Raw genomic sequence first — 14,554 nt, 5'->3', positions numbered from 1 at the left:
CTACTAATACCATTTGTTCATTATGCCAACTAATCATTATATCTAATGTTTGTTGTACTGAAAATTTTTTTTATACACATTGAAATTAGACCTTTTGTTGATTATATATATTACAGTGAGTGATTATATCCTTAGAAATAATATCAAATGTTGTTATACAAAGTGAAAATAGATTATTTGTTGTTATATCTTCCATTACACACCCCATCACGACTACGCTACTAGGGACGAGAAAAAATCGATAATAAACACCAATTTTAATTTGAGAATTTGAGAGTTTTCCGTCATCGTTAAAAGAAAAACTGTTATTATACAAAAGTGATTAAAAACTAAAAAATAGTTATTTGTAGTGCAAGGCTGCAAAGTATTTGTTTGACGCGGGTGCTTCTATTGAAACTCACTATAGCGAGGTAAGTGGTAGATGAAAGAAAAACAGTTGAACTATACATATCAGTTTTAATAAACAAAATTAGTTAATGTTGTCAGTTTAATGTCAAAAATAATAAGAATAAAATGTAGCAACGGATTTATATTACATAAATAATGTAAGACAAATGGCGTAGTTGATCGTGTCATTATACGTTTTTTTTTATCGAAAATGTTACGTGCACCACAGTCCATCGTCAAGTTCGAATTTCATAAACCTTTTCCACTCTAGCGTGGAAAAAATGCTTTTGCGAGCAGATTCCTAATAAGAAAGAAAGCTTTTCCGAGCTAGTGTGGTGAAAAATGTAATGTACAGATGTAATTCCAAAACAAATGGATATGCAAACTTTGTAACGTCGGTTTTTTAATTGTTGATATTGTATACCTATATTGTATGGGCTGCTTAGTTTCTTTTATACATTACTTATGTCAATAGCAGTACGTCGATATACATTTTTATCATGTTTGCTGCATCTTGTATGTGTTGTTCAATTTCTGTTATGAAGAATATATAGTATTATAATTCTAAATAAAAATAAATCTCTCGTCTTCTTCGCCATTCTAAAAACTTATTTAAGCGTCAGTTAAAAAATAGACATTTTAAAGCTGAGCGTTTATCCAAGATACGAAGCTGGTCACCCTGCTGAAACCGACCGGGAAATTGCGATCGCAACCCGCAACAGAGGTGAAGGACGCAACACCGATCTAAAAACAGAAAGATGACAATGTAATAGATTAATCTATAGGTAGTATAATTGAAACTTCAGATTCAGAAACCTAGACAATGGGTTTGATTTTGTTTCCATTTGATAAAATCAAACTAGCCCGAAAGTAGAACACTTTTTAGCCGTGGGGCGACGGCTTAAGAATACATTGTCGCCTCCCCATACATGCCCGTGGGGGTCGTAAGAGGCGACCGAGGGCGTCACAAGTGTCCATCTGCTTAGCATTGTGGTAGGCTCTGTGCCGACTGGATAGCGACCACAGTACACACGGCGGAAAACCCTCCACAGTGAAACGCTTTTGCGAATCGCGTTCAGGGATCAGTTGGTGTACATCCAGTGCATTTGGCCAGACCGGCAAAATGATAGTGACGGAGTGAAGATATTTGTGTTTTCCATCCGTTACTCTCATCTCTGGACTGTATTCGCACTTTCCATCAGGCGCGGTGCAGTCATTTTGTCGAGTCGCAATAAAAAAAAAAAAAGAAAAAAAAAAAAGAACATCGAGTATTCGCTTTACTGACAACCATTCATCAAGATCATGTGTAAGTTTCTTACCACCATATTTCTAGTAACTAATGCACCACCATCATCACCGCCGCAGGTGCCTCTGCGTGTGTCTAGAGTGCAAAGCCTCGAAGGCACCACAACTGATGGTGCGAAGAAAACTTGGCAGTACTCATTGGCGATCACGGTGAGATTCACTACATGTAGTCGTTGATCCGTGGGCAAACCGTAAACTAGAAGGAAACATTAGAAAGAAATAGTAGTTTATTTGGTAACTATGGTTTACATGTGACATAATTTATATAACTAATAGAACTTTATCTACACACATATCATAAACTCTCTATAATGTGTTCAAAAACCGAAAATTACGACCAGCGTAAAGGTAAACTGTTTTGTTAGAACAAATTTCTTGTCTGTGAAAATATTTATTATTGCTCCTTAATAACATCGAATACATTCAAATTTCAAACATCTCTGAAAAACAAAACAATTTGATTGGACCTCAATTCTAATATCAGTCGAGATGAAGTTTTATTCGAAATGAAATGTCAATAGCAAAAAATTATTACAATTTCACACGTTACTTGATATCGAAGGATATGATAGTTGAGGCCACAGACATATCTAGATATAGACGCCGCAAGTGTACGTACTTCGCATGCCCCAAGTAAAAAACGCGAAAAATGCATAATTGTGCCATTATAAACAGCAAAAGTACCATAACTGTGGGTAAACGGGTAAACAGGAACGTTTACTTCCACGGGCAAGTGATTTTGTAATCAGAAGATGCTTAATTTATTTTAAAAACAATTATTTTGGTTTTGTACGAATTTCGAGAAAACAAATATGCAACCGAGTGTATGCGTCGTGATTTGTAATACATTGCGGCTTTTACTTGGTGCGAATATTTGTGATCCTTTGTTAATACGCCATGAATATCGAACGAACGCGCTTTTGTATAATGCATTCAGTTTCGTGGTACGGCCGCTTGTACATTCTTTTGGCCAAATTTAACATTTAGTGTTGTATACGCAAAACTGTTCTCGATTCTAATCGATTTTGAAAACAAAGGGACGAAAATTATTATGACCTTAGCAATATTATACAAATATTCTATCGTTCTATCGTTTTTTTTTTCAGTGTTGTAGTATCTATAATCAGTAGTATCTGTAACTTTGATAATTTTTGCAGCAAACGTGCTGTCCGAATATAGTGAGCAAATAATTACATACATCGCCGGATATGTAGTACAAGTAATACAAAAAAATATATAATGCAAAGAATTAACAGTGCGCTGTCTTTACATAAACCTGAAGTTGTTCATACGTATGAGTTCGTTGCTTTCGAGGACGAAGGTGGCCTAGTTTATTCCACCTAAGATACTATCCAAATATGCAGAGTAGCAGAGTTAGAAATCCGAGAAATAATAAACAAATCACAAAAATTTCACACGAGTTTCATTAAGTAAACCTCTTCTGATTAATAAGATTTTACCATGTTTTGTCAGCAGTAACGTTTTAATTTGTCTTGCCATTTATCAGTTTGATCAATTACCAAAAGAAAACCACCGAATAAAATTAATTAAGACAGTTGCAAGTTCATATATTGACGTGCGTTTTCATTATTTAAGTTAATCGATAAGATCTTCTATTACAAAAAGTTGTTATATAATAAGCTCATTTTATTGGAAGGACAATAATTTTAATACCTGAAGTCGATTAAAAATTAAAGTCTTAATGTTTTTTAAGTAATCAACATTTTTTAAAAACTAGTAAAATAAAGGACTTAACTATCTTATTCTAGTTTTTTTTTTTGAGGCAGCTTGTCATCCTTTCCAGAATGAGGCGTTACTTCACACCGGGAGACAGTATTTAGCCATAATTGGCTATGGCAAAAATCAAAGTTACATGAGTTGTGTGACAGACAATTTCAACGAACTGGTGGACAATATTGAAATAAATGTTTGATGAGTGGATGCACTAGGTAGAAAAAATACGATTCAGAGTTGTTACCCGTAACTCATGTATATCTTAAGTTAACGGATATACGCCTGACTGATTTTCCTATAATTTTGTAATACGTGCCTACCTAAAATATCTATTTATGAAAGTAAATTCTAATTCCTGTGCCGTAGAAATAAAAAACAGCCAAATTGATTATTTCAACTTCTGTCGTAAGTCGTGAAACACAAATAAGTGTACCTATATACATAACTATGTATGTAGCTTACATTTCGAAGGATGGATGTATATTGAAAATATATTTATAAAAAAAGCACTGCTATTCCCTTTTTAAACCTGCATCTGAATGCGAGTACATCTTATTTTAACATTCAATTTAATATAAGAAAAGTGAAACATAAAAAATAAAGGGCAACATGTAATACTTTGTAACTAGATAAGTAATATAATTATTAATAACGATCAAACACTCAGAAAAAATGCCTTCGATCCTGCCGAATTTTTCTATGTGCTTGCGTCGTATCTTTGTATTTGGTTTTTCAACGACTTTTTAGCCGTCTATGAGAAATATATGATATTTCGTCGATGATAAAAAAATTCGTGAGGTCCGCTGGTTCGTTCCGTTGCTTAGTTGGTATAGTGTCTGGCACGGTTTGCTAGAAGACGTCGGTTCGAATCCGGCCGGATCGAAGAACGAACTTTTTCTGAGTGTTTGATCTTTGTATTAAGAGGGAGCAGAGGAAAAATTCCTAATCTTCGATTTGATTTTAGAGGGGTATATCCACTTTAAAGTTAAAAATAAAATATTGTATGAGTAACTACACGATATATTCAAGCATAGACACTAATCAGAAACATAAAACAATGAAGTTTCCTTGATAGATAAAAATCACGGAATGACGTCTAATTTTTACATTTTTTCGATTCATCCTCGAAATGTTACAGGTTATTAGGACAAAAATTAGATAATGAATTATATTTATGCATGATCGACAACTGTCACTACGGATTTTTTTTAATCCCTTTAGTTTTAGAGTTATTCCGCTAAAACGCATTTGGTACTTTTAATGCGCAAAATTCAACATCTCCTGTCGCATGTCACGCGAACTTCAGGCATATATTTGTTTCACAAATTTGGGCGGAGCCAACGTCAAAACTTTTTTGGCATGAGGGCTCTTAATAATTATAACTAACTAGTGGAGTAATTTCACATAAAAATAATTGAATATCAATTCAATAAAAATTTAGATAAGTAAGTCATATATAATAATTTTTTTAACAATAATTTCATTATTGTGTAATGAAAAATAAATGATATAAATAAATAAATAAATAATTTTTTTGCGTTGTGTCACAAATTGACAACCCTTGCACATCAGCGCATTACAACGACCGGCGGTATCGTGCGAACTTCAAAGGCGTTGCGCTACTGCAGGCAAGATTTTGCGATACTGTGGAGTTGTCTTACTTATTATACTGTGCCTGAAGTTTCAAAAGCACCTTTCCAAACCGAAACCTGGTATTACTCGTATTATTGTTTGACAGACTAGTTACGTCAATGTCTTACATGGACTCACTCTTTCACAAAGATCCTACTGATACTAAATATATGACTTACTTAGCTTTATCAACTTACGATCGCCGTGGCGTCCATATCCACTTATTTGAGCAACGGCTCCGAAGAAGTCGTTGTCTAGGTCAGGACCCGAGGGCAGTCCGATGGGTCTTATGTCGTCTTGAAAAAAGAAATGTACTTAGTTAACGTAATTTCGTGAGTAAACAGCTTTCCGTCTATTGCAAACGCAAAGCGGATGGACTAATGCTTTCCCCACAATCTCACAGCGACGATTTGACCGAGATGTTGGCAGTGAGCACATAATACCTATAGGATGTTCCAATCCATTGTCAACAAAAAGTAAACAAAACTGTTTGGTTAAAATTATATTTCGATTCGATTAAAAATATATTTCGAAGTTTTCAACTTGACATCTCATCGCTTTTTTCAACAATATTCATTTGAACTACCATCGTAAAATCGTATTCGAAAAATGGTATCATCACTAAACCGTCTATGGTCAGGTCAGTGACTTGTTTGTTTACTTTTTGTTTAAAATGGATGGAAGGCAGTTTGACAATATTAAAAACGACCCCTACTCCACTTACGCGAGCTACTGTGAGGCCAGGCTCGGCCTGCGGCGCGTGGACGGATTTGGCCTACGTAGTGTACTTATGCTCTTCGGTGGTACTGCGGTTAGTAGGTTACTATAGGCGCTTGATTTCGGGTTCGATTCCCGATTTGGGCCAATTTAGGAAACGCACATTTTTAAGTTGGTTCTGGGGAAACTTGGAACTGTTGTATTCGTTTCGAATTTCTCGACCGCGCACACGCAACAATTTTTATTTTATTTATTTATTTGCATTCAGGTAACATACCTTATAGACTAACAAACATAATAATACAATAAAAACACTACTGACTAATTATTATTTACACGTATTGTCTGCAATGTGTGACGGAACGTGGGTGTCCGATAGCCGGCCTCGGAAACGTCGATACATGACCCCCTTCGGCCAAAACTCATCTTTCATGAAGGTCGACAGATGGTGAGTTGCTACTCTCACCACAAACGAATTAAAATATACATAGTGGCGGGACACCAACTGCTCAACCCTCAGGGTAGCATTAGCTTTCACCCATATATACTTCACAATATCAGCAGACTTTGTGGAGTAATGAAGCCGTGACACGTATAACAACGTCGTCGGTATCGCTGGACGCAGTAAATGATTAGGGCCAGACGGGGCGGTGCCACTAAGGGTACGGCTGGTGTACTTCTTCCTTTCCACCTTTTTGAATCCGTCCTCGTTGCACTGTTCAACTCTTCTCGGTGGTACTTATGATACTTCTCCAGAGATGAGTATCCGTTTCGTTTTCTTCCCCTTCGTTGGTAACTGCCTGGGTTGTGGTTGTGGAGCACTGGATCGGTTAGCAGCGACAACAGCAGCGTAGTCACATTGAGGGGTCAACATAACCAACGTGACCTCTCCGCCGGGGCGGAAGAACGAGGGGCGGGGAGCGGGGAAACGCACGTGGTGACAGTGGTCGGCGACATACAGCCCGACTCAAAACTGCTGATAGACGCGTTTTGCGCCTCACGACAAGTATTCACGTTACAGGCCTCGGGTGACCTACTTACCGAAGCTGCAGTACTCAGTAACGCAACTTGGGCACGCAACTCACTGATGGTATTGTCCGAGGCGTCCAATTTACAGTGAACTTCAGCAAGGCTCGCTTTTAGGGACGTGATGTCCTTCAGCAGCCTGGTGACGTCGACGTGGTCGCACGTGACAGGGGGCAGCTTGTGCAGCTCCTTCGCCACGAAAGCAGGCACGGTTCACTTCAATATTTTTCATTGCATTTACGAATATACTATGTAATTTCCTTAATTTAATCAAAGTACTTGTTTTTAATTTAATTTAGGGTTAAACAAATACTTCTTTCCACAGCCAACTTTGCGATGGAAATGTAAACTTTTGTAAAATATACTTACTGTTAAATCCAATAAAGCCAATGCTCAATACTGCGATATCGTTGTGCAAAGTACGGGGATCGTAACCGGGGTACATCTATGACAAATTAACGCTTATTAATGCGGTGGTAGCCCAATTAAAAATTTGTGCTAGGCTCACCGAACTTCACGTCCTGGAGCTCGGAGAACTTAGCCATTTAATCATTTCATTCACGTAATCAATTCAATTCAAGATACAAGCGCGATATACAAGGCTATAAATCGCAAGTGTGTAAGCACTCTTAGGTAAAGAGGTCAAGAGTGCCAACATTGCAGGTACCAAAAATAACTCATTAGTTTATTTTAACTAACCTCAGCAAAAGCAGTGCCTCTCCTAACGCCGCCAGTGAATAGTGTCAGTGACCCCAAAACTATAACGGCTTCTCGAGCCGCGGATCTGCCATCCCACCAGCAATGAGCTGCTGTGAGAATCCTGGTGTTTGACAGCAGCGAAGACCCACAGACTGAGGTCGCACCAGACCTCATGTAAAGTATAAGACCGGCCTGAGAAAAACGAAAGTCAAAGTAAAGCACAGATGTTATCTAGTTAGACGCCGCAAGTACAGCAATTTGTACGAAAACCAACCGTGCCACATTTTTGTACCCACTATGACGTCAGAAGAACTATTTAGTGATTGGAAACCTCCTTTAGAATAATTTTTGTTCAAATATTTGTTGATCACAAGTTGTCGCAATATTAATATAGTAGAAAAATACTAGAATAAGATAGTAAGTCCTTTATTTTACTTGTTTTTAAAAAATGTTGATTACTGAAAACAAATTAGGACACGTCAATGTCAAAAACTTGCGACTGCCTTAATTAATTTTACTAGATGGTTTTCTGTTGGTAATTGATCAAATTGTACAATGGCAAAACAACTGAAAATGTTACTGCTGACAAAATATGATAAAATATTATTAATCAGAAGAGGTTCACTAAATGACGGCCTCGTGTGACATTTTTGTGATTTGTTTATTATTTCTCGGATTTCTAACTCTGTTAGTCTGCATATTTGGATATCATCTTAGGTGGGACAAACTAGACCACCTTCGTCCTCGAAATTGCTTCACTTTTTGGTGCTCTATCGACTTGTTACTACTACTTGGTATTACTAAAACTTGTTGCAAAATATAAAATATGTATCAGTCAACTTTCTTTTATATAAGTCGTAAGTTTTAATAAGTCGTAACTTTTAATAAGTCTATAAATAAGTGGTTTTACGTCATTGTATTTAGAAGCGTTTTGTTTCTAGCACGTATTTTTATACTGCGTAAACACCATTACTGAGCAAGATGTGTTTTACAGTTACAACATAGCATGATTGCGGCGTTGTAGTTTTAAAACACATCTTGCATTACAAGATGCAACATTGAGCTGTCTCAATGGGAAGATTTGGCAGCACTACACCCTGACGGCGGGGAATTGTGAAGAGACAAGTCCAAGTCCGAGTTCGAAGAGCAGCGAAAAGCTGAACTTGACGCGAAACATGACGAAAAAAGGCCTTCCGCTATTGACTATAATTAAGTTGGCGGGGTACTTATGTGCACGAAGGTTCTCCGCGAAGATTAGCTACATTAATCAACTTAACTAGAAGTCAAAGTGGTCACCGTGACCGAATACGATCGGATGGAGAGAAACTTAGGTTTGGAGACTATTTCATCAAGTAGAGCTTTCGTTGTTTGCTTTGTGACCATTTCTGGAATAAAGAGATTGTAATTAAGTGATTTAAAGAACATTCTACTCACAAACCAAGGGCTATCTGACAAAGTGGCTGGCGTTCCTCCAACAATTCTGCTACCACTGAAATCAGAGGATTCTTCACTCCTCTTAATCGCAGCCGCCTTCGGAATACCTGATAATATAATATTAAACTATTGTAGTAAAGCGTAGTACGGGTGACCGTTATAGAACAGTATAACACACAGTAGTAAACTACTCCCCCTAGACAACACGTAACTGAAGTCCCATACACCGTTCCAAATAGGAATCGACTCTGGATGCAACCCGCTGGTGTACAGTACTTTTAAGTAACTAGCGATAGGTAGTAGCTATGTACGATCTAAAGTGCTGTTCCAGATAAGGAAGCAGTAGATGCGTGGGATGTATGCAGTAGGCTCTTCACATTGTTTTTTTTTTGAAGGATATTTGGCAGTTGGCCGCTGGTGGCCTTTACTGCGCCACTGGAGAAAAGGGCGAGCTGAAGGCTCATAACCCCTAAAATAAACTTAAAGCTAAGTAGCGGGCCTGAGGGCGCCCAAGTAGGCACGGACCTCGGCTCAGGGCGCTACTGGAGACTTCCGCCAGAAGAGCGTGCTTTAGGAAAGAATCTACCAGTGTACATGCGGAAATGAGGGGCTCTACGACCTCGCAGGCGAGGACGGTTGGTGCGTGCGGGACGGGACTGACTAGCGATCTGGTTGGCCTTCAAAGTGGCGAGAGTGATAGGGTCGTCAGGGTCGTTGAGGACTTCCCTTGACCGACGTGTCCTGTTTACGCGGTGGGGTTGTTCCCTGAGGGGGTCGTAAGAGGATGCAGCCACCACGAGGGGGGTGGGGTGGTGAGGAGCAGAGTCGAAGTATTTCCTCGATGCCTGTTTCATGAGTTGGGCTATTTTGGGGAGCCGTAAATCTATGTGGAGGTTAGCGTACCACGGGGCACCTGTCGCGTTGCGCATGAATCTATTTTGGAGAGCCTGCAGGCGGTGTATTAACGCGGGATTTGCCTGAGCGAATGCGACGCTGGCGTACGTCATGATTGGGCGGATGCAGGTCGTGTACAGTCTCACCTTATTGCGAAGGGAGAGTTTGCTGTGCTTGTTCCTATCGAGCGTAACTCCTAAGTATGACCGTGTCCACCCAGGGGATTAGGCGGTCAAAGAGCGAGATCGGGGTTAGGTTTTGTACCCTACGACTGGATAGGTTACTTCGCGTGAAGAATACCGCCGCGCTTTTGTCGGGATTGACTTCGATTCTCCATCTGCGAAACCACTCTCCTAGGCGTGTGGTGGCAGATTGCAGAGCCGCGGAAACTAACTTGGAGCTGCGCGCCGAATAGTAGAGCGCAGTGTCGTCGGCAAAGAGGGCGAGATTTACTGCCTGATACTTCGGGATATCGCAAGTGTACAGGGAGAATAGGAGGGGCGAGAGGACAGAGCCTTGCGGGACTCCAGCTCTTACGGGGTGAGGGAAGGAGAGTTCACATTATGTTCAAATCGCCTACAGTAGTCATTCTGCGAGGGAAAATCTTAACACCGGGACGCAGAATTTGCTATTTCTTAATTTATTATAGGGCGAGAGGGAAACCCGGGGAGGTTTTAGTGGGGTAGGCTCTCCACTCTGGAGGGAGAGTCCCCACATAACCCCTGAGTCTCCCTGGGCTCAGGGGTATCCATAAAGATTTCCCCCCCGTCAAAAAAAAAAAAAAAAAGGTGAAACATACTTTATGCGTCGCACCTCTGAGTTTTTTCAGAATTTTTGTGCGAAATAATATACAGGTAAGGTAAAAAAGACAATAAATGCTTAACTACTAGAAAGTAAAACTAGGATTTTTAAATTATATGATAAAATTGGGTCCCCGCGGCAAGATGCCCAAGATGCTAGCAGCGTTCCCCCTTTGTATTGCTATGCTATTGCGTTGGGCAAGGAAGCTGCCCTTGGGTTTCCCAGACAGTCTATTAATTTTTTCGATAAATTTTGTACATATGAAGGGCACTGGTACCCCACGGGCCAAGGGTTTCGACTCCAAAGGCTGTGAATAGGTAGTCGGAACCGAAATCCTGGCACTTATTACTTTTTATTATTTCCGCCAGCTCAGCTGCGGAGCCAGCCCTCTTGAAATTCAATTTGAATTTCATCATATGCTTTATAAGAGAAACCCGCACGTCGAAGAACGTTCGCAACTTTTGGAAAACGTGTGAAGGTCCCAACTCACATTGGACCAGCGTGGTAGACTCTGGCCTAAATCCTCGCCTGAGAGGACACCCGTGCTCACCAGTGGGACGTCTAAACGAGTTGATGATAATAATGAAAAAATAAGAAAAAATATTCCTACTTACCAACCCTCTCATGGTAGAATAAATTTATGGGCTCATATGCAGGCTTGGACAGGGCTAGAGCAAAAAGGCAGACAAAGATGATCCACTTCATATTTGACAAAAATGGAGCAGGAAATGTATTAAAACAATACCGCCACTTGAATATGTAGCGGTAGCAATATAAAAATAACACGGTGCAATGTGTTTTTTATGCTTACAGATTACGATTTAAATTAGATTAACGTATGGTTTAAAATGATTGATAAACGTAATTTCTTCATTAGTCTTGTCATTATTAGATAATAAAGATAATTATCACTTTCGCTACTTACACTCTAGCAATTAATCAGACTTTAAACAGGTTAGAAGGTCAAGATATTGGAAAGATGACAGCCAAGCTAACATTAGCTGGGTATTTTTTGATGAAACATTAGATAAGATTGTTGATACGAGGAACACTAAATGTCACGTTACTTTTTATTAATAATATTATAAATACTTTAATAAAATCAAATATGTTTCCTGAAACTTGGAAATTAGCTAGGGTAAAACATGATGCTCATATTGTTTTTCCATACATCACTATCTAACATGTAGTCTTCAATTTTGTTATATGACTTTTCAATTAAAATACTTTTAATGTTATGTAAAAACGAGGTTAGGAAATGATAATCTAATTATATGCTCCGGAATCTTATTGTAAAAACGTATACAGTTGCCTATAAAAGAATCGTTTATTTAGTTAAACGAAATCATGGTACCATGAGTTTGAACTTAGTTCTAAGGTTATTATGGACATCTTCTTTCTTAACGAAATTGTGTATATTTTTACGGGCATACAAAATATTCGAGTAAATGCACTGTGATGCCACAGTTACGACACAGTCTCCTTAAAACTTTTCTCTGAGAGACACTCGACAACCTAAACGGTACACAGAACGCATCATTCGTTTTTGCAATACAAATATGGTTTGACTATCTACCGCTTTACCCCACATGAGAATCCTGTAGGACATTACTACGGGAGTAACTAAAGTAAACTAAGTTACTAACTAAAGTAGTAGGTAAGTAGAAAAACTAACTTTTTTATTTGTATCGGGTCTAGGCGTTTTTGGTACCGTCTTTGTTTTCGTTTACATTACACAAGTTGAATATTGGTTCTGTTTCATAATTTTATTTTCATGTAAAAAAAGTATTGTGTGCAATCATTACATAATTGGGTCTTAAAATCTCGTAACTGTTGCAATTATTAATACAAAGATCGATCACTCAGAAAAAAATCCTCCGAATTCGAACCGACGTCATTTAGCATACCGTGTCAGACGCTATACCAACTAAGCCACGTAACGATCGAATTTAGTATTTGTTTATCAACGACTTTTCTTTTTAGCCGTAGCGCCATCTATGAGAAATGTATGAAGATATTTTGTAACCCAGTTAGATAACTTTACAGCTACCAGTCGCGGCTAGACTCATTCATTCTTAATCCACATTCACTACCTTTCAGATGTAACAAACAATTATCTACGAACATGCCAACTAATCCACGGAACGAACCAACGAACCTCACGAATTTTCACGGTACTCGACTTAGAGAACACTCATTATGCCACGATTAAATAAAAAAATATTTTATGCATTATATTAACTACATCATAATCTTTCTTGAGTGTTATACCTGTCAAGTATAATAATCATTGTTGATATATGTATCAGGAATTTAGAACCCTCACGAGAATATCTACGCCTTGCTTCTGGAGAAAATCCAAAATACATTTCTGAGATTCTTGTACGAGACAATTTACGGGGTACAACCCATTTTTGTACCCTACGAAGTTCCTCCTTGGCGTCTTGGGATTTAATTCTTTAGAAGTAAGACGCAATTACGGTCTGCTGACTTTTGCTGGTGGCTTTACAAGGATTCCGGTTGGCTAGAATTGGTGGCGCAACTGGTGCGCTTGATCGTCCTCCCGCTAAATAATATTAATGTAGGTACGGCCACGTGCTCATCACCTGCTGGCAGTGCCGGCGGCGCTCACTGTGTCGCACAGTAAATCACCGCTTGTTTGCGCTCTCCATCAACTCAAAGACAAAGTCAAATAATCATTTATTCCATACATTGACTTACAATTATATGGACGTCGGGTCCGCGCTAAAAAGTGTCCGAACATTAGGGCGTTAAAATCGTATACAGAGCGTCATTCACGCTTTAGTCTTCGTTTGTTCGATTGACAGCGAAGGAAGCAAAATTAGACAGTACTGCGATGACATTACAATTTAAATTCAACGTTTTAGCTTTTTCATATTCCTTTACATTAAATAGGTTGACTTGGGACATTTTTTTCATGGTTTTTGTATTAGACCCGTCGTCCATTTATTTCTAAGTCAATGATTCCATAAGTAAAATTTTTACACTTGAAAACGTCATTTTTTAAGCTACTGCTCATTCACTACGCTGACCTTCCAGAGATGAACGAGCAAGAAACTCTAGGGATTGCTCTTTTCAAATAAACTTAAACGCTATGGAATACATTTTGAATCATATTTGTCTTGAATCAAGATTCACGTTGTCTTTCCATACATCTTTATCTAACACGTAGTCAACAGTTTTGTAATATGACTTTTCAATTAAAATACTTTTGATATAAGTTTTAAGCTATTTATTGTAAAAAAACATACAACTTAGTTCTGATGTTAATATTATGGATATCTTCTTTCTTAACGGAATTGTGTATATTTTTACGGGCATACAAAATATTCGAGTGAATGCACTGTGATGCCACAGTTATGATACCAGTCTCCTTAAACTTTTCTCTGAGAGAAACCCGAGAGCCTAGACGGTACACAGAACGAATCGCTCGTTTTTGCAATACAAATATGGTTTGTATATTTGCCGCTTTACCCCACATGCGAATCCCGTACGACATTATAGGTACTATGGAAGTAACTAAAGTAAATTAGTCTAATGCCCTTCTTGTATCTGCACCAGACTGTGCTGTTAATGGGCCGCGTGTAATGAATTTTTGAGGTTTTATGATTTTATTTTTTCTGTTAATTATTAATACATATTGTCTATTTACGAATTCCACAGGTATTTTGCTAAAATGGTGTGTAATTTTATGCAATAAATAAATTTTAAAAAAATGTTTAAAAGCAAAAAGTTATTTCTAATTTAAAAACACGCTTCCTTGGATTATGTGCTATCCACCCTGTGTTAGTCGATAAGGTACCTATGTGTATAATCTTAGAATAATAACGCATAGAATGATAGTTTCATATCAAATTAACTGTCACAAGTGAGGCAAAAATCAAATTCATGTAGGCTAGTTTTA

General features: G+C 38.3%; 1 protein-coding gene across 1 annotated transcript; it reads right to left on the bottom strand.

Annotated features, from left to right (window-relative positions):
- Window positions 1-582: 582 nt before the first annotated feature.
- LOC113228719 (collagenase-like) lies at window positions 583-11,372 on the bottom strand. Its single transcript, XM_026462078.1, has 7 exons — window positions 11,244-11,372; window positions 8,935-9,041; window positions 7,501-7,692; window positions 7,171-7,246; window positions 5,256-5,354; window positions 1,707-1,888; window positions 583-1,131 (listed from the first exon to the last, which is right to left on the bottom strand). Exons 1-7 carry the CDS (start codon window positions 11,332-11,334, stop codon window positions 1,027-1,029), a joined length of 852 nt encoding a protein of 283 aa, XP_026317863.1. The 5' UTR covers window positions 11,335-11,372; the 3' UTR covers window positions 583-1,026.
- Window positions 11,373-14,554: the final 3,182 nt, after the last annotated feature.

Source organism: Hyposmocoma kahamanoa, unplaced genomic scaffold (assembly GCF_003589595.1).
Source record: "Hyposmocoma kahamanoa isolate Upper Pololo Valley unplaced genomic scaffold, ASM358959v1 238, whole genome shotgun sequence".
Classification (NCBI taxonomy): Eukaryota; Metazoa; Arthropoda; class Insecta; order Lepidoptera; family Cosmopterigidae; genus Hyposmocoma; species Hyposmocoma kahamanoa.
This window is presented reverse-complemented; position numbering and strand designations above follow the sequence as displayed.